General features: G+C 36.5%; 1 protein-coding gene across 1 annotated transcript in view; it reads left to right on the top strand.

The window, feature by feature from the left end:
• EPB41L2 (erythrocyte membrane protein band 4.1 like 2) overlaps positions 1-20963 on the top strand; it is a 268113-nt gene that overhangs the window by 108210 nt on the left and 138940 nt on the right. The window contains exon 2 of the mRNA XM_044675431.1: positions 19081-19571. Coding sequence (XP_044531366.1) covers positions 19095-19571 — 477 coding nt within the window. The 5' untranslated portion in view covers positions 19081-19094. The remainder of the gene's footprint in view (positions 1-19080; positions 19572-20963) is intronic.

Raw genomic sequence — 20963 nt, 5'->3', positions numbered from 1 at the left:
TAGAGAGAAGGATTAAAAATCTTGGAACTGCTGACTAGAGTTTTTTTTTTTTTTCACTGAGCCTCAACTTCTGCTTTTGTTTTCCTTCCTGTGAAAGACAGAGGTGTTCTGAGACAGTCCTTAGTAATGTGCCTTAAAATTGTCATGTTGGTGCTTTTTTTCCCTTGTGGAATGGGTGATTGCTGTTCAGATGGAGGCTTGATGAATAGAGGGTGGGAAGTGTGAAGAGGAGGGAAGATTGAAAGAATCTCTGTCTCACTAATTTTCCTTTCAGTGTCCCTGATGACTTTTGTTCTTTAGCATTTTCCCAGCCATATTCTGTGGGCTGAGAGTGACCTAGCAGATTGCTGGTGGCCCTAGTCACCCCCTTTCCCATTCCTGCTTCTGTGTGTGTGTGTGTGTGTGTGTGTGTGTGTGTGTGTGTGTGTGTGCGCGCACGCGCCATAAAATGTGTGAGTTAGAACGAATCAGAATGAAGAAAATGCCAATCTCAAATTTTCTGTGGCAAAATTGAGTTTTTTAAAACTCACCTATAACTTTATGATGCCAACTTAAGATCTTTATTGATCGTTTTCCTCATATCTATGACCCTTGTTTGCTCTTTAATTGATGGAGGGAATGATTAAATGGGCAGCCAGGTAGCAAAGTGGCTAGCATGCTGGTCTTGGTCTGGAAGACTCTTATCTTCCTGAGTTTAAATCTGCCCTCAGACACTATCTTTGTGATCTTGGGCAATTCGTTTAAACCCTATTTGGCTCAGTTTCCTCATCCATAAAATGAACTTGAGAAGGAAATGGCAAACTATTCTCTAGCACCTTTGCCAAGATAACCTAAAATTGGGGTCACAAAGATTTGGAGACAAAAATAACTCAACAACAACAAATTATTAAATGACAATTAATTTTTTTAGTTAGTTTTTTGGTAATTTAGTAAAAAAAATCACATTTAGTTTAGTTTTTTAGTAATGAATAAAAGTAAAAATGAGAAGCAGTGTAACTTTAAATAACTATAGTTTGCGCATTTCTTAAATGAAGACACTGAAACACTATGGTTGGCATAAGTAGTTAATAGCTTATAACACTAGAAGTAGTGTAAAAGATAACCCAGCAAATCTAACTAGAAATAGAAGTGGTAACAAATGGGCAGATTGTGTGCTTCGCTGGTAAACCCCGTCTTTTCATTATGTGGCCAGACTTCACATGGTATATAACCTCAAACCCGTTATCATCCTGTTGTCCTTCCTCTCATAGTCTCTAGTTTATCAGTGTTTATCCTAAATTTTGATACCCATAAATGAATCTCAGGACTTTAGATGTAGACTAAGCAGGAATCCCAGCCATAGTCCTGAACTCTCTACCTCTCAATGCAGCCTCACCCAGGATGGAGCCATTGTGCAAGTACCTCAGTAATCCTTATACCATCTCAAAGAGAGTTTAAAAAAAAAAAGGCAAGAACACATGATAGAGTAGCAGAAGGCTACCAGTAAGTAATTGCTTTGGTGCTAAGTATATACTTATAGTCACTTTGCCACAATATTATTCTCATAACTTCTGTTCTCTTGCTTTTTATCATACTGTTCTTAATTTGTCTTCTGTTTTGCCTGTCACATTCTTTCTCTATGACTTGGAATGTGTGACATCTTTCCAGCTTAAATATACAAAATATTCCGTTTGTGATAAACTTTTGCCTTTTATTTTGTAATTTTGTAAGTATTCAGACAAAAATGAGACTCTCATCCCCTTTTTTAAAACTTAAAGTTTACTCAGCACAGGCACTTTGCTTATAAATTTTTTTGGTAAACAAAGCAAAACAAAACATTAAAACTTACCAAGTAGCTTTTATTAATGATTTAAAAATGTAACAGTTCCTTTAAGAAAGATTTGGAAATACACTCTACTTTTAATGAGGGGCATAGCAATGTAAACAATTAATAAAACATTAAAAGAGAAAACTAAATACTTCTAAAGTATCTCTTATTCATAAGAACATAGGTTTGGAGGGCAAAGAAATCTTAGAGGTTATCACATCTACCACCTTTATTTTATAGATAAGAAACTGAGTCTGAGAGAGGTTAAGGGCTTAATAGCCCTGTAACCCTTGTGTAGGGTTACAGGGCTATTAAGTTTTTGAGGTAGAATTCAAACTCATGTCTTTTGGATTCCAAGTTTAGTGCTCTTATCCATGCTAACCAGCTATTCTCTCCTCCCTTAAACTTGGTTCTTTCTTTCCTCCAATCACCTTTAATGGCAATATAATTCCTTTGGTCAAAAAGTTGCAATCACACATCTACTTTTATTCAAATAATCTTTAGGTAAGTTTTTGTTGATAGTAGTGGATTACATGCATCATTATTTACTTCTTGTTATATATCTTTAGTAGATGACCTCTTAGAGCTCTTAGACTTTTTCACATAATGACCAATTTTTGTTGCATGAAACTAATTCATTTGTGATCCAGTGTAAACATATTATTTTTATAATAAGATGGTTGATATATGCATATAGTAGGTAAAATAATTATTTAAATTAAAAACTGAAATTGTTTAGACATCTCAAGTATGGTTCCTGTTTGCATGGTATTCGATGTAGCATTAAAGCATCCCATATGATGGCATGGTAGTATGCCAAGAGGAATTAGTCATAGAATTTTTTGAGCAAGACCTTAGACATTATTTGGTTGGATTTGCCTTTATTTTACAGATGAGGAAACTGAGGCCAAGACAAGAGAAGAGAGTTGCCTGAGGTCACACAGCAAACCAATGTCAGAGCCAAGATGAGAACTTTGGATTTGTGACTCCTAGTTTAAATGTGCTTTCCTTAGGGAAGGCCTATGGGGCATAGTACTTGTTCCTACTGCTGTTGCCAGACAGTGATGTGTCTTTGGTTCTAATCCTTCACTAGCAGTGTATCTTTCTGGGAGAAGTGAACATGAGAGCCCAGGGAAAGAGAATAGCTTACAATCCACTGGTGGTGGTGGTGGTGTAGATTTCAAAAAACAACTAAGATATTTACTGTGGCTTTAAAGCATTTTCTCAGCAAAACAAAACATTTAATTATTAGAAACCCCCAATTATTGGCCTATTGTCTCACCTATCATAGTAGTAATTATAATTTGTATTTCAAATGTCTTTAAAAAATCAAAGTGGCAGGAAATTGATTCAGTGCCATTATCAAAAACTATCCTTGTGTGTATATTATAGAGTTCATAAATAGTGGAAAGTAAGGGTGGGAAAGATGACGGACCCTTTTTATGGTTATTAGTAGGGTAGATTTAAGGAACTAGAACACCCCCTTTCCCCAAAAAAGAAGTCCCCCCCTCAAAAAAAACCAGAAAAAATTCCCAACTATAGCAGATTATATTACTCTTGAAAGAGATAAAGTTGTCCCATTGCAGTTGCCCTTCTTTTAGTTAAAAGAACTGATAACAGGAAGAATGCTCTCTTGGACCCATGTGAATTTCCTTGCTGAGGAATGAGATGAATTGGAAGCAAGCTGGGGTTTTCCACTGAGCATGCCCTTCTCTAGCAGTGTCAGGGTTTGGGTGGGGTCTGTCGTTCATTAAGCTTTTCAAAGAGTGCTGGATTTCCATCGGCTTGCCACAGTCCTCTAATAACAAGGGAACAGCAGACCAACTGACTTGATGTGCAAAAATAAAAACTACGTATGTATTTTGAGGGGGAAATGTTTTTAGGAACTTACTTTTGGAGGGCCTTCCTTTAGGGAAGGAAGTTTGTTATGAGAATGTGAATCAATACTGTCTCTAGCCGGGGTAGATCAGAAGGGGGTGCGCATTATTGGATGAGGGAGCTGGCAAACATCTCTGGTGGTGTAGGGCTGTTTGAACAGTCTGTTTTATGTTTTACCATTCTTGTAGAAGTTAAAGTTGTTTGATCCCACCTGTTTGTGTGTAGATACAGATGGTACATTTTTACTAAGTTGCCTTCAGGTATAGGCAACAGTTTAATGAACAGTTCATGAATAGGGAACTCTTTACCTGTTTACTTTATATGTTTTGTTTGCCATTCATTTTAAGGTTGATTTTTGTCATGGATATCATAAATCATATTAAAAATTCAGTATTTCCTGACCTTAACAGATTTACTAACTTGAAATGTTTCTTAGTCTATGCTGCCTTACAGAATGCTTCTCCTTTTTCTTTGCTTTGGATGGAACGGGTAGGGTGGGGAAATCTCGAGTACCAAACTGGGCTCTATCTAAAAAATCAGACAAATAGCTCATTCAACTTTGCTTCAGGATTTTAGTGACGGTTATCAGTAATATCGTGCTGGATGTTATGGGGCTGGGCATTTGTCACACAGTAAGTGACATATGGTGAAATAATGATGTTTCTCCCCGCATTTTACTTTCATTACTGAATTTCTAGTCTACTCGTGGCTATGATGAAATATGAATGCTTCTCATTTTTTGAACTCGGTGAACTCGGATTCTGTAAGAAAAGCTCGCTTGATTTCTGGAGTTGCTGCATTTTATTTACAAATTCCATCTATATGACAGTCTTGCTGTCATAGAGCCATGCTTTGATTGCTGCCTTCTTACCAAGACTGAAAACATGGCTCTTGCCATATGCATATGTGCCTTATACGGTCACTACCTGGGTCACTGCTTATCGTTGCCAAGCTGGGGATTTCTCCTGCACTGCTGAAGTAATGTTATTCTGTGTAGAGGAGGGAGGTTGAAGCGGTGCACATTTTGCTCTGACGATTGCCTATAGAGAATCATCCACTCAGACAAATAACTCTCTGGGGTAGGGACTTTAAAGAATGATATCATCTCTGTTGACTGCAAAGCCAGCTAAAAAAAGGTCTCTTATGGGATTCATGTTGTATGAACATGTGGAAATTATGAGGTACTTTGCTGACCAGTAATGTAATCTAGGATTGTAGACATGATAAAGGAATAGAAAGCTTGAGGTCTCTTTGGACTGACATTTCTAGTTTCACTTGAGCCCCCAAAAGTTCAATTCCCTTATTGTGTGATATTCCTCAATTGCTACAAACCAAAATTATGTCACCCTTCACAATTTCACCTCAAGAAAGATTATATTTTACTTTTCTGAAGTTGACATGTAGAAGAAAATGCCCTTGGCTATAAGAGGTACTTTAAAGTATTCAAGGTGGCTAAAGAAGATAGTTTAACATTACTTAAGGTAATACAATAGTTTTTAATTTTATTTTTTTAAAGTGTGAGGTTGGAGAGAAGCCCTTGGGCATTCCAAATGTGATATATGTCATTTCATCAAAGTTACAGTGTTTCTTTTCCTGCCCTGGGGAAATTGCTGTTACCATTTTCAGACTTTGGAAGAAGATAACAATAGCACTCTTGTGGCACCATCTGCTGACTGACCATTGGAGTGGCATTAATATGGGAATCAGCTCACCTTGAGGCAACAAGAGAAGTTAAATTTGTCTATTAATCTAGAACAGAGGGTTTTTTGTTTTGTTTCATAAGCCCTTTTTGTCCTATGAACTCACAATAATATGAAAATTTTTAATATATAATTTTACATGCATTTTTAATTTTATAAAATTAAGTATGTGGGATTACATAGGAAACTAATTATATTGAAATAATGAATTTTTTCCTCCCTACCCAAGTTCAAGGACCTTTTGAAACCTATTCACAGACCCCTGACTGATCTTTGTACCCTTGGTTAAGATCGCTGATCTGGAAGAAGAGTAGGACTTTGGCTTTGGTCCGTGCTTACCTTTTTTAAATTTACTGTTCCTTTAATTCTATATCTCATTTGAACCCTTGGAGAGAATTGGCAAAGATGATAAAGTTTAAAAAGTGAATATTTTATTGACGTTACTAAAGAATTTATGCCCATTCACATTAGAGCTCCTGAGCTCATGTGGTATAGAGGATTTAGAAGCTTGAGATTTGTTGCTCTAGCCTGGCAGCCTTGTCATAGTGTGGGAAGTGATTGGGTCTGACAGCCTTTTGTCATATGACCTCTTAAATTGTTGACGCTGCAGCCAGTACACTTATCCTATGCAGTTAACCTTGATGGATTTGTAGGGGGTTTGGAGAGGGCCTTGTTAGCTGCTACTAGCATTTACTGACTGTAGTATTTTAGATTTGGATTCACACTGACATTGGATTTTTATTACATATTGTCATCTGATTGAATGATATTTCCTCAACTGAAGTCTTTTTCCAGAATCGTGCTATGCCAATAGACCACAGTTTCTGGCAGGTGCTCAAGTAAAAATACTTTAAAAGTATGAGCCCAGATGCAGCCTATGTCTATCATACAAGGACCAACCTAGTAAATTAGGGTGCCATCATTTTATTGTAAAAATAACATTTTTACATGGTTTATCTCCAGGTTCGCTGCTGAGTGAACAGATATTTGTACTAAGTCATTGATCCAGGGCAAGTTACTTAATTGCTCTTGATTCCAAGTTTCCTCATCTATAAAGGAGGTTAAACAATAAATTCTAAGATCTCTTCAAACTCTAAATCTTTTTTCTTATGAAATTATATGGAAATTGTGATCTATAGTAGTACAAAGAGAATCCATACAGATGGAACCAGTGATCTTTGAGTATACTTTGAAATACTTTAATAAAGTTCATTGACTCATTTTTGTTTATCTGTGCCCCTAATCACTATGTAATTTCTCTCACTTGTTTTATTTTGGAGGGTGAAATTTGGAGGTCGCTTTCAAATCTACCCAGATCTCCAACTTAATTTTTAATATGTAAGTGGCTGGTATATTTATTCACTTATTACATATATACATAAGTATACGTATACATATATGTTGAATATACATATATTGAAGAATTTAACTCTCCTTCCTACTCCACCTATCCCCTTTTCCCATTGAACAGTTTAAAAAACAAAACAATCCTTATAAAATTCTAATACAATTTCAGCCATGTTGTATACTATTCCCCTTCATGATCTCTTCTATTCTAGATATCCTGGACTCCTTGCAAATCTTCAAACTCAATACTCCATTTTCTACTTGTATATTTTCTTTCACATAAGTAGTTTTTCGTGCCCAGATTAAACTCTTTCTTCTTCACTGTCTCTCAAAATCCTTATCCTTCTTCATTGTTAAACTTGGGTTCCTCCTCTGTAAAACTTCTCAATTCCCCCCTTACTCCCAGTAGTTAATGCTTTTCCAAGTTTTCCAATAATACTTCTCAGAAGGTACTTAGGAAAAGTACTGAGCGCTGAGAAATCTCAAGTTTTCCATTCTTCAGTTATTAAAAATTCTTTATAAGGGGGCAACTGGGTAGGTCAGTGGATTGAGAGTCAGGCCTAGAGACTAGAGGTCCTACGTTCAAATCTGGTCTCAGACACTTCCCAGCTGTGTGACCCTGGGCAAGTCACTTGACCCCCATTGTCCACCCTTACCACTCTTCCACCTAGGAGCCAATACACAGAAGTTAAGGGTTTAAAATAAAATAATTCTTTTTAAAATTATATTATTTCGGGGCAGCTGGGTAGCTCAGTGGATTGAGAGCCAGGCCTAGAGACGGGAGGTCCTAGGTTCAGATCCGGCCTCAGACACTTCCCAGCTGTGTGACCCTGGGCAAGTCACTTGACCCCCATTGCCTACCCTTACCACTCTTCCACCTATAAGTCAATACACAGAAGTGAAGGGTTTAAAATAAAAAAAAAATTATGTTATTTCACATTAAAACATAATATAAAATTGTAATATTTTATATTATAATATAAAATTGTTATAAGATGATAAAGTCAAAATAATGCAGTAATCAATTATTCCTTTGTTAAAATAAGATTCCGAGGTGCCTGTCTCCCATCTTCCTCTCCCTACACTAGTTAAGTCATCATTTGACTAAAAGATAAATGTATATATAAAACTATTTCTCACTTGTTTCTCTTTATCAGTTCATTCTCTGGGGTGGACATTCACAGTCATTTTACAGTGTTTTCTTGGATCTACTCAGTTCATTCTTTATAATTTCACGTAGGTCTTGTTCATGTTTTAATAGAGATCTCATTCTACATGCTTCACATGAGGGAAATGGAGCGCAGATGTGATTTAGGGGAGAAATAAGGACAGGAAGGAAGTGTGATGATATCCTTGTTGCAGTGACAACTTTTTGGGTCCCTATTTCTTCTCCTCAAATGAATTGAGTGGGAGGAGACTGCTGAGTAGTAGTACTGGTTTAGTATATGTGTATGTGTATACCCCACCACTTGACATTTGTTCTTTTCTCTATATTGGAGGGGGCGGGGAGTCAGAAACAGGGAGGGAGGTGGGAGAAAAAGAGAGAGACAGACAGACAGACAATGAACATCTGCCAAGAATTCTTAACATAGTGGAAGATACTAAGGAAAAATAAAATCTCTCCTTAAGGGCAGGGGTGTCTAATTTTCCCATCTCTTTTACTTGACTTGTTTCACTTCATTACACTGCAGAATCCCCCAGATTATGTCTTTCCTATTTGATGCTGGGCAGGGTATTGTCAAGTTATTTTTCATAAAGCTTTCTAATTTGGAGCCTGACAGAAATCCATTTCCTTGTGGAGGTAGAACCAGCCTTAAATCATTATACACTAGGAATTCAGCTTCATTTCATACCTTTACTATTTAATGACTGTGACTGTGACGGAGTTGTAATAGACTGAACAATTCATTCTGGATCATTTTAGGGCCTCTTCTTTGCTCCCAGAGCTATGTGACAGTATGAAGTAACATTCCAGTTTTTCAGGGGCGTATTTTGTTTTTAATTTTCTGTTTGCCTAGTCTTTCTCTCCTATAGAATGTAAGTCTTTCTCTAGTCTTTCTCTCCTATAGAATATAAATCCTCGAAGGACTCTTCAGATTGTCTATTCTATGGTCTAGTCAAAATGTTCTTCTGGTTGATTATCCCATAAATATTCCATCTATGATCTCCATGCCTTTGATTGACCTCTCTGGCAGAAATTCAATCCACTCTTTGACTTAATATTCTTAGTTTCCTACTACATATAACCTTTTGCAGCTTACCAGTTCCTTCCCTCTTGAAATTACTTTGCAATTAATTTATGATTATTTTAGATATACTTATGTGTACTCATTGCCTCCACTCATAGAATTGAATGTCCTTGAAGTAAGTAACTGTGTTTTTAGCACTGAGCACAGTTGTCATACAAAATTCATGAATAGTTATTGAATTCAGTCAAATTAACATTGTCTCTAATATCTTTATCCTACCCATTTATTGGTCATGGCTACAGCCTTTGTAAACTCTGTTGTATTGGTTGATTGATGGCATGTTTCCTGTAATAACTGTTCACATGAAGAAAGTACTTATTTCAACACCGAGATAACCTTGCTGCAAATGTAGATCATAAAAAAAAAAAGCATTTAAATTGGGAACTTGGAGAAATTTTAAAAATCTAGAATCATCTTGTCACTTAAATCCCAAATTATGTACTTGAAGTCAGTCTGAAGACTGGAGTGACTCATAGTGAATAGGTTTATATGGAAATCAGCTAGAAAAGTAATGGTATTATTTAACATTTATCAGACATTTTATTAAGCAGCTTCTGTGTGTAAGTTACTTTTTTTGAAGGAGATTGTGTGGGCATTACAGGATTCTTGACCTCATGTAGTTCATAGTCTAAGATAAGTAATACATAATACTACACAAGTTTATAGTGTTTGCATTTTGCAGAATTTCTTATGCTGACTTTCCCTTTAAGGATCATTTTGTGATTTTTCAGAAGAGACTACAATAGCAGTTGTCAAGAAAACCTAGTGAATTTTGAATATTCACAAACATTTTTTTAATCATTTAAAATCAGAAATTATGATGATGACCATTTATTTAAATTACATGACAGGGAAGTCCTTTGGAGACACTGAAGTGAAGCACCTATTTTTTTAAAAGCCGTACCTTCTATCTTAAAATCAATATTAAGTATTGCTTCCAAGATAGCATAGCAGAAAAGGGTTAGGCAGTGGGGCCTAAGCAACTTGACTTGTCCAGGGTCACACAGCCAGGAAGTGTCCGAGTACAATTTCTTCTTGAATGCCAGTAAATTTTTAGCTAATTTGAATATTGTGGCACAGCATACCAATCAATGCTTGGGGACACTATTGTTTTTACTCCTGTCTGTGGCTGAACACTGGTACTCTCAGTGTGATACCTGGCACACAAAATGGAATGGTGGGTAAGGAAATAGTTGTCTATTAACCATCCTGGTGACAATTTAGCTGTTGTTTATCCTGAAATAATATACCTAGGAGGAGGAGAGGAGGGGGATCTTCATTACCTTTAATAATATACATGGTATCTCTCAATGTCAAAATGAGAAGAAGCAGGGGTGCTGGTTGAGTATTAAGTGCCTACCCTGTGTGAGGCACTGTTAGGCAATGGTCATACAAAGAAAAATGGAAATGTGTGCTGGCAAGGAGCTTCTGTCTTACTCTGTCTTACTGTTTTGTCATATAAATTGTTACTGTTCAGTAACAGTGTCCATGATTTAAATGATTGCTCTTTGCTGTTGCCTCTGGCTCACGTGGGATGAAATGTGTCTGGGATTCAGGCAGACGTGACTGTGGTATCTTACTTGGTACCCAAGTCTGTTTCTTGTCATAATACCTGATGCAGCATGTAAATCTTTTTTTTCTTAAACAAATATGATTCTTAGTTGACATGTCTTAAATTAGGTCCTCTTAAAAGTATTCATCTCAAATGGGAAAAGTACTCCTTACTTGGTTGAACTTGGAGCATTTTTTTTTTTTTTTGAGATGTTGGGATGTGAAATATATAGTTCTTTTGATAAACATTAACTGGAGGTGTTAGATTTTTCTTTTTTAACTGAGAGAATATGAATGTGTGGAAAAAATGACAAGTTTTCAAGACCTTGGTATTTAAAGACAGGTGTGTATGGGCATATAGCCAGGTGATGACTAATGGTTACGTGTGAGTTTCCCACATAAGCTTCGTTATTCTTATGGCTTTTTTTTTTTTTTTTCATTACTTTCAAAGATGACGTAGAGAAACTCTAATATAACTGTGTTCTGAAGTTAATTTGATCCTTTTTGGATTTCTGTTTGCCACTAAAGTGTACCGTAGAAAACAAATATGAAAAGTGTGTTGGAATAACCATTGAAAATGCTAACACTTTTATATTTTTCTAGAAAGATAACTCCACTGGATAGAGTGCCAGATCTTGAGTCAGAAAGATTCATCTCCCTGAGTTAAAGTCTGGACTCAGACACCTACTAGCTTTTTGACCCTGGGCAAATCATTTAATTCAGTTTCCTCATCTGTAAAACGAGCTAGAGAAGGAAATGGCAAACCACTCCATTATCTTTGCCAAGAAAACCCCAAATGCAGTCACAAAGGGTCAGAAACAGCTGAAGTGACTGAACAATAAAAGAAGAATACTATTTTGCAGAACCACTACGTTGATCTAATCTTCTATTTTAAATGATATTAAAAATAACTACGTTAGAATTGGATGAAGTAAGGGACCACTGAAATATTTCATGTATATAGTCATTTATTAATTATCTACATTGGAGTGGATCATTGGCACTAATAATAAACAACTAATTTATGTAATACCTATGTGCCAGGCATTGTGCCAAGTGCTTTATAGTTATTGTCTCCTTGAATCTTTACAGCAATCATGAGAGAGATAAGTACTATTATTATTTCCATTTTACAGATGAGGAAAATGAGACAAAGACTTGTCTAGAGTCGTCATACAACTAGCCTATGTGTCTAAGAACATATTTGAATTCAGGTTTTCCTGACTCCAGGAACATCCTGCTCAAATGAATGCTAGCTGCTCCATATGTTCTAAATTGGGAGATAATCCTCCCACATCATTTCTGTTGTTGGCTTTAGAACTCTCATTTGGAGTTGGGAGTATCCAGTTTCAGGGTCCATCACAGTACTTCATAGAAAATAATGCAGACATAATATAAATATTTGACATAGGGTGAGTTGGAAAGTTGTCCATCTCCTTCATGCCTCGTCTGTGTGCTCAGAACTCCTAGTTCTTCATCCAGTGGCTAACAGATTGTTTCAAAGTAAACTAAAAACTGCTGCTTTGAGCTAGGCTCTTTGATTTACTACATATCAGTTTTACACTTTGCTTGTTTTTTGTGGGTTTTGGCTTAGAACAATGATGGGCAAACTGCGGCCCCCTGAAATGTCCTATCTGGCTGGCAGCACGACATTATTCCTAATCTGACAAACACAAGGAGTAGGATACAATACAATGAAACTTTGAAAGAGTCACCTTAGAAACAGACTGACAGATGAGCATTTCCTTTCCTTTGGCGCCCCCTCTTTAAAAAGTTTGCCCATCACTGCTTTAGAAGGCTTCATTTTTAGGATGCAGTGGAATAAACAGGTAAGGTTTCTTTATTTTTGCTTGAGTTTGTTCTCCAACATTTAGCCTGATGCCTGGCACTTCATAAATATTTGTTAACTTGGTGCCTTTTTTGTTTAATTACATCAGTAGAATTTAAAGGATTGTTTGCAACATCTGTAGGATAATTGACTAAAGATGTAGTGTAGTGCTACTCTTTCTTAATTCAACCTGCTCTTTTGCCTTACAACAGAATTCTTAGTTATCATATGCTTGATATTAGAGTAGAAAAAAAGGTACGTTGGGGTGGGTAACAAGTACCTGGAGCTTGATATACTCTTGGAGAGCTGGGTGGGAATAGCACTGAGCATTTTTTTTTAAATAGCCTTTAAGCCTCTATCCTGGACCATTGAGGGATTTGTTTCTTTAAGGCAAGGCACCACCTCACATCGGTACTTAGTACTATGAAAATTTGACTTTAGGCAAAATGACAACACGGGGGGGGGGGGGGGGNAGCAGAGTAGAAATACTAGGGTTAAAGACTTTACCAGGGGAGTTCTTGGCAGATGGGATGTTGCAAGTGGATAGGAGACAATGCATAGAATACTGGACCTCTGGGGTTGGACATATCCAGCCTCAGACACTGACTAGCTGTGTGAGCCTGTGCAAGTTATTTAATTCCTCTGTTTGCCTCTATTTCTTTATTTGTTAAATGGAGGTAATAATGTCACTTACTTCCTAAGGTTTTCGAGAGGATAAATAACATACATCAAGTGTTTACATAATGCCTTGCTTTTTAGTTGGTGTGATATGGGGGAAGGATTATTATCTTCCTCCTCTCTTTTTACCTTTCTCCAGAGCAGAATGACAAGTTTTTGTAGGGTATGGCAATCACTATAGATGATCATGAAGCCTTTATCTGGCAAATCTCTAAATCTGAGGGTGCTGTCATTCCACTCTGCCCCTTCTAAATTCAGCTAATTAATTATATGATGTGAAAATACTGGTCTGGAAGTCAGGAGACCTGTGTTCTAGTCCCTTCTGTACTAACCATTTGTTATAACCTTAGGCAAGTCACTAAATTCAGTTCTACAAACGGTTGACTACACTTCATAAAATTTCTTCCTTTAATGCTCAAGCACTATTTTCTACATTATTAGTTCACAAAGGATAGTTTGTGAACCCAAAGATCCTTTTATGGTGGCCACAAAGTCAAGAATATTTTTTGTAGTGATACTGATGATATTTGACTTAAAATATTCCACCCTTTTCCAACTATACATTTGTGTGAGGCTGGATTTTCTCCCCCTATATTTAAAACAAAATATATCTCAACATGACTGTAAAGCAGATAAGAGAATCCATCTGTCTTTTATTAAGCCATATATTAAAGAGATTTGCAAAAATATGTAAAACAACATTCTCAATATATTTTTGGTTTTTAAAGTGTTTTTAATGAAAATATAATTATTTTAAGATGTTATATACTTTTAAAAATAATTAATGTAGAAATATTTCATATATTTAGCACTTTTAATTTCTAGTATGATAAATATCAGTAGTCCATATAAACAAAAGCTCTTTGAAGTTCTCAGTTACTTTTAAGAGTATAAAGGGATCCTGAACTCTAAAAGTTGGGCAACTACTACTGGTCTATACAATTGTTTCCTTATCTGCCCCGCCCTCTTCCCAAGGACTAGTGCCCTCTCTCCTTTTATTTTATTTTTTTTTAAATTTAATTCAATTAATTAATTAATTTGATTTTAAGGAAACCCTTACCTTCCATCTTGGAATCAATACTATGTGTAGGTTCCAAGGCAGAAGAGAGTGGTAAGGGCTAGGCAGTGGGGGTTAAGTGACTTGCCCAGGGTCACACAGCTGGGAAGTGTCTGAGGCCAGATTTGAACCTAGGACTTCCCATCTCTAGGCCTGGCTCTCAATCCACTGACCTACCCAGCTGCCCCCTCTCCCAACTTTTATTTAACTACTACTATTCATTTATATTTGTTCTCTGCATACTCATTTAATGTTCTTGTTATCCCTCCTTAAAATAAGAACTCCTTGCCAGTAGGGATTATTTTATTATTTGTATTTGTATCCCTTGGGCTTAAAATGGTGCTCTCAATATAGTAGTACATCTTAATAAAGAATGTTTGGTCATCGATGAATGAATTTATTAAGTTCTTTCTATATGCCAAGCACTGTGCTGGGGATAGATACAGAAAAAGAACATAGTCTTGGTCTCAACGAGTTGACATCTAATTGGGGAAGACTAGATGAAAGAAGTTTGTACAGGACAAATAGAAAGATCCTGAAGTCTGGAGGTATTCTTGCTGGGGGGGGGGGAGTGAGTGGGGGGTGTGTATCAGACTGCCAGTGGCTTGTTTGTCAGAGTTGGAGAGGATTCTGGTTTTCCTCCTGTATCGGGTAGGAGTGAGGGTTCATTGCCTAGCTAGGGAGTGGAAGGAGGGATCAGATGCATTATCAGGAAGGTTGAAGTCTAGCTCTGGGTTGGGGAGGGAGAGTTGAGCTTATCTATTAGCTATTGCTGTGGGCCTCCCGGTGCCCCAGCTATTACCATGGGGTAAAGAGATTGACTGATTGATAGATTCCTATGAGTAAGGATGCAAAGATGAGGTAACACAATTCCTTCCCTTTAGGGGATTCTTTTTCTCCTTGGAGAGGGAGACACAGAACACAGAAGTATGCTGGTAACTGTATTAGAAGATAAATCATATAAAAATTCTAGAGTGATAGGAGAAGTTAAGGAGAGAGACCATCCTTGAAATTGATCATAAGGGATGAATTCATTGAGAAACCAATTTGGACCTGTAAAATGTGGGAATTGTTTTAGATTGTTTAATAATATCTTTTCAAAAAATAAAATCTTTTAAAAATCCAAGATTCTCTTCCCATATATTCATGGTTTACTGGGATTATTGCATAAAAGGGAAACTCAGCTGGTATTGAAGTTCTTTCCCTTTATAGGGACTTTAAAATAAACTTATTTTCCCCCATCCTCATTTCTCCATTGATGATTTCAAGACTTCTAGAAATTCAAGTGTTCCTCTTTTTTCAAATATTGGGAATTCCTGGTTAGACATATTTTAGAATATAGAGGGTTTTTTTTGAGGGGGTGGGGGAGGCAGTGGCCATGGATGAATTAGCATTCTTTGTATTTAATTAGTTTTTGATTGAACCCCTACCTCCCCAGCAGAACTAAATAGCAGTATGGGCAAGTGAGGCTGATAACTTGGTAACTAACCTTTCTTTTGAAGAAGCATGGTTTCATATTACAAAGCTGCCCACCTAACCAGTACTGTTATTTTATTAATGGAAACTTCTGCATGACTGAAGGTTAAGTGATGCGTGCTTTTTCTCATGGTACTGTTACAATAATGAAAACTTTTATAAGCACAGATGAAGCATGCTAACATGCTGATTGTGTTGAAATCACATGATTTCCTAATGAGCTTGCTGTTAATCTCCAATCTTCTTTTTTAGCTGATGATGATAAGGCAAATGGAAACAGAGGAAATATTTTACTTAATATATAACTATAAATAATAGATTTCAGGGAAAAGTAATTAGAGATTAATGAAGAAAAAAAGCCCTAGAATTAGTAGAAATTTGAAGATACAGCTTCTCTCCCAGCCTGGCTATTCATACTTTGGATAAATCATTTACTTATCTAAGCCTTAGTATTCTTATCTGTAAAGGGAAAAAGGGGTAGATGAGAGATGATTGCCAAGATACTTTAAAATAGTAGGATTCTCTAGTGCTAGGAAAACAATAGAAAGTATTGCAATTGTATAGAATTATGGTTTCTTTTAAAAAATCATTGTAACAATTGGGTTTAAAAATTTTGTGCAAAAATATATCAAAATAATTTGTATAGCTTATATGGCACTATAAAAAGTATGCAGAAATAGTTATTTATCTTTGACCTTTTTTAAACTATGTTAAGGATTTGCTAGCTAACAATAGAATTATACTCAACAGTTCAGATGAAAAATGATCAAAATGGCAGTTTTTCCTTTTTTTTGTATATATTTCACTGGGTCATTGGTTTATAAACATTTGGTAATGTGATTTTAAGATGAATTTCACTTTGCTTTACTTTATAAAAAAGATTTGTACAGAAATCTTTAGTAAAAGGCAAAAGATTTATACTTTGTAATGAAACAGCTCTGTTATGCCTTTTTTTGCTTTTGATTAACATCTGGTAGAGCTAGTTCTAGGTTCCCCATCCATTTAGCTCATTAGTGTTAAGACTAAATAAAATCTCTTCACGTGCTTTTTCTTGTAATGTGACCATAATCTGAAAAGCTAATCTTCTTCTTTGTCGTTATTATATTGGATTATAGTCTACATTTATGCTTCTTCATATTCATAAACTGAAGTAGACAGTTTAACTGACTTGCCCAGGGCTAGTAAGTGTTTGAGGCTGGATTTGAACTTCTCCATGATTTCCTAACTTAGCACTTTTATCTACTGTATTCCTTATGTGGCCCTAAGAAAGATAAATACGTGTATAGACTATTTTGCTGAACCTTGATTGAATCATGAAATACTTTTTCAAATTGGGAGGCCAACATATATTTTAATAACTTTGTAGGCCAGGATAGGTTTTATGCTATACTACACATTAAAATGCCACCTGTGTATATTTTAAAAAGCACTGAGAAACTCGACGGCAGTATTTTACTGCCATTATACAATATTTTGGCTAGTTGTCAGCGTTAACACTTTTTTAGAGGCCCAAGTTCCATAAATGAACTTACGGTTTGCTGGCTATCAGATAAATTTGTATCAGTGTCTAATATTTAGATTTAATACTGCTTTGATTTGAAAAGTTTTAAACACCAATTAAAGCAGTATGATAAGATACCTATTGATATTTTACATTATGGCAAAATCATTCATAGAATTTGGAAGTTAGATCTAGATTTTGATCTTGCCCCTGCTCCTAAATTAGCTCTGTAATCTGTGTTGCCTCATCTGTAAAAATGAGGTTAAGAGTCCAACCCTTGTGGCCCCTTCCAATTCTAATGTTCTTTTTTTATAATTTTCTAGGAATTAGTTGGCTCAACTTTGAGACAGTTACCTCTTTTTACAAATAGACATATAGTCTCAGCCTTAAGATGAGTATATTGTAAAAGTACACAAACTACGATCCTTGCAAAAAATAAAATCATGATAACAATAGAATTGGGTAATGGAGGCTTTGATTGTACTTCGACGTTTCCAAAAGATTGTCATAAATTAGAATAGTAACAAGGGTGATAATATGGATTTTTAAAAATGATTAAAAATATAGCAAATTTCTGATTTTAGAGTTTTCTTACCAATTAGCAAATCAGCAAATATTATTAAGGTGTAGGTATCATGTGTTAACAATGAGAAGGCAGCAGAGCAAGGCAAAAACTCAATCCTCACCTTTCCAGGAGCTGACATTCTCTAAAGGAGATGACAACATTCAAACTTGTGTATATACAAGATGTTATATGGTATAAAAAATGCCAATTCCATCTGTTTCATCTTATAATACTTTTTATCTTGGGAGAATTTAAGTTTGTCTTAAAAATTCGAAGGTTGTAAAATTAAAGATCTTCAAACTCATAATGATACTAGCAGAAATTCCAAGTTACTTTACAGAAAAAAGAACAAAATTTTAATTTCTTTATAAAGGCAAAATTCCTTTGTCTTATAAGGATTTCTATTTATAAATTGGAGTAGAAATAGGAGGAGAATTTTCTAGTTTTATAACAATAATAATAGCTAACATTTGTAAAATTCTTACTATGTGCCAGGTACTGTGCTAAGTGTATCAGTTATTATCTCATTGGTGCTATTATTGTGTGTCCACTTCAGAAATGAGAGAAGTAAGGCAATTAAGAGGTTAAATATCTTGCTCAAACTCACACAACCAGTGCCCAAGGCCAGTTTGAATTTAGGTGTTCTTACCATCATGACCAGTATTCTGTCTACCATGCCACTGGCCTGCCTCATTAGTATTTAGGAATTAATTTGTTCGGTTTTGATTGGGTAAAGAGGTGTCTTGCTGCAAGAGTCAAGAAGACCCGAGTTCAGATCTGCTTCTAAAACATTTTATTCTATGCATTTGAAATATTAACCTAAGAAAGGCTCTTTGGGCTTCACCAGACTACCAAAGGTGTCCATGACATAAATAAGGTTAATAAGGATGGCAGTAAGCTAAACTTAAGTAATTGTTACTGCTGTACATGACACCATATTTAAAAATCTCCATGAATCCCGATCCTGAATATAGATTTCAGTATTACTCTAGAAAAAGGGGTAATGAAATACAAATTGTTTCCCAAACATCTTTAGTTCACATCTTTGGGCCTGAGGAAATCATTTGACTTCAAATTTCAAGTGCCTCAGGTTTCTCTCTAAGACTTTAAATATCAGATAACCAACTTGCATTGATCATATTCCCCTAAATAGCAATTCCCTCTCTACAAATCTCCAGTATCAATGAGAGAACTAAACAGTCAATCAAACAATAAATATTTGTTAAGCGCCTACTATATGCCAGCAGAAGAACCTAAACCAAGTGCTCTATTTTAAGGATTTTGCCCCCTTAGGTCATTTGTGTGTTCCTTAGACTTGTTTTCATCTTTTTTTTTTGTTCCTTTTTTGGTGGGGAGGGAGAGATTGAATCTTCCCATGTCCATCTTAAGTTAATATTGAGAGCTAATGCAAAGCTAACATTCATGCTTTCATTTTATCCTTAGCATCCCCGGTGACCATGACTACTGAAGTTGGTTCCGAGTCCGAAGTGAACAAGCAGGGTGAGCAAATTGGATCAGATGCTGCCCAGGAGAAACCCGATGAAGAAGCACCAGAAAGTCAACAGAATCCATCCTCAGAACCTGAGGAGGTAAAAAGTCCCTCTTCCCCCCCTGCAGCTGTTGTCAGCAAAAGCAGCCCCCGCAGTCAGAAGAAGGAGAAGGATCCCTCCGAGAGCAGGGGCATCTCTCGATTCATACCTCCTTGGCTCAAGAAACAGAAGTCCTATAACCTGGTAGAGGCCAAAGATGGAGTGGAAAGGAAGGAGCCTGCTGAGGTTCTCCTCGAAGAAGGTGCCGTAGAGAAAGACGAATCGGCTGCAGAAGAAGGGAGCATGGCCAGGGGTGACGCTGAAGAGGTCCTGGAGAGAAAACGGCAGGACGTCCGAGCCGACGAGAAGGAGGAGAAGCACTCGGTGAGCAGTGCCGAGACGCAGGTAGGCGGAACACCATGCCCGAGAGCCACCCAAGGGGCAGCCTGAGAGTTCCAGAAAAGAATTCCCAGTCTTTAAACTCCCAGAATCCCTCTGGTCTGCCAAAAGCATCCAGGACCCTTTAGGTCTGGGCTCTATTGGAGGCCCTCAAGAGTGGGATGTTGGGATGCAGAAACCTAAGGAATTATCCAGTTTAATTGCCGCATTCTATCAGCAGATGAGGGTAACTATAACTATAGAGGAGGAATGTGACTTAATCATGTTTTCACAGCTTGTGGCAAAACCCTGTGTGTCCTTGGGCAAGTTATTTTTTCCCCTCTCTCCTTCAGTTTCCTCGCTGGTTGGATTAGATGGAAACAAGATACATTGTTCAAAGGTTTGCTCCAGCTCTGACTCCTCATTCTTTGGTTGGTGGATCTCAAGACTTTTTCCTATCTCTAATTTTTTTTAAAATGCCATCTTCTATCTTAGAATCAATCCTGAGTATTGGTTCCAAGTCAGAAGAGCAGTAAGGGCTAGTGAAAAAAGGTTAAGTGAGTTTTCCCAGGGTCACCCAGCTAGGAAGTATCTGAGGTCAAATTTGAATCCAGGACTTCCCACCTATAAACCTGGCTTTCAGTCCACTGAGCCACCAAGCTGCCCCTATCTCTGTAATTTTAAAGTTAAGGAAGGGATAACTTGTGATCAATATGAGCCTGTTTCCCTTTCATTTAGCTTAGATGTTCATTTGAATAAAAGGAAGATGGCAGTATGGACAGAGGAAGGAGGACACTCATTGGCTCTGGTTCTTTCTTTTGTCACAACTTTTCTCACTTTGGACAGTTCATTTAAACTTCTTGGGCCTTAGTTCACTCATCTCCTGTCTGTAATGGGAGTGTTTGAGTAGATGGTCTTTGAGGCGCCCCCCCCCCCCTTTCTGGTACTAGATCTATAATTCTTTGAAAGTAAAATAAACCCAGAATTTCCTGTTCATTTTTTGTTAAATTTTTGGCAGTGCTACTCATTGATTTTGGCTATGTAAATTGAATATCTTTCTTGTGGTTTAAATTATTAATTTTTAATATGGTTTGAATTGTTGTGGCTTTGGAACTTTGATCCTTAATGTCAAAATTGTCAGTACAGTTAGCTTGACAGCAAACTAAAAAATTTTGGGAACAATTTCACTGTATTTCATTGCCTCTTTCCCAGTGGAATGTTGAAATCTACATTCAGGATAGGAATGATGGAGATTTAAAAATAACATTCTTTACAATTGTAGCAAATACTTTTGATTAGCTTAGAACTTAGACTTCTTTTGGATATTTTATTTTTTCCAGTTACATGTGAAAACAATTTTTAATATGGTTTTTAAATTTTGGGTTACAAATTACTCTCCCTCTCCTCTTCCCCTCCTTG

The sequence above is a fragment of the Gracilinanus agilis genome, chromosome 4 (genome assembly GCF_016433145.1).
Source record: "Gracilinanus agilis isolate LMUSP501 chromosome 4, AgileGrace, whole genome shotgun sequence".
Classification (NCBI taxonomy): domain Eukaryota; kingdom Metazoa; phylum Chordata; class Mammalia; order Didelphimorphia; family Didelphidae; genus Gracilinanus; species Gracilinanus agilis.
Note: the sequence above shows the minus strand (reverse complement) of the source record. Positions and strands in the feature narration are given on the sequence as shown.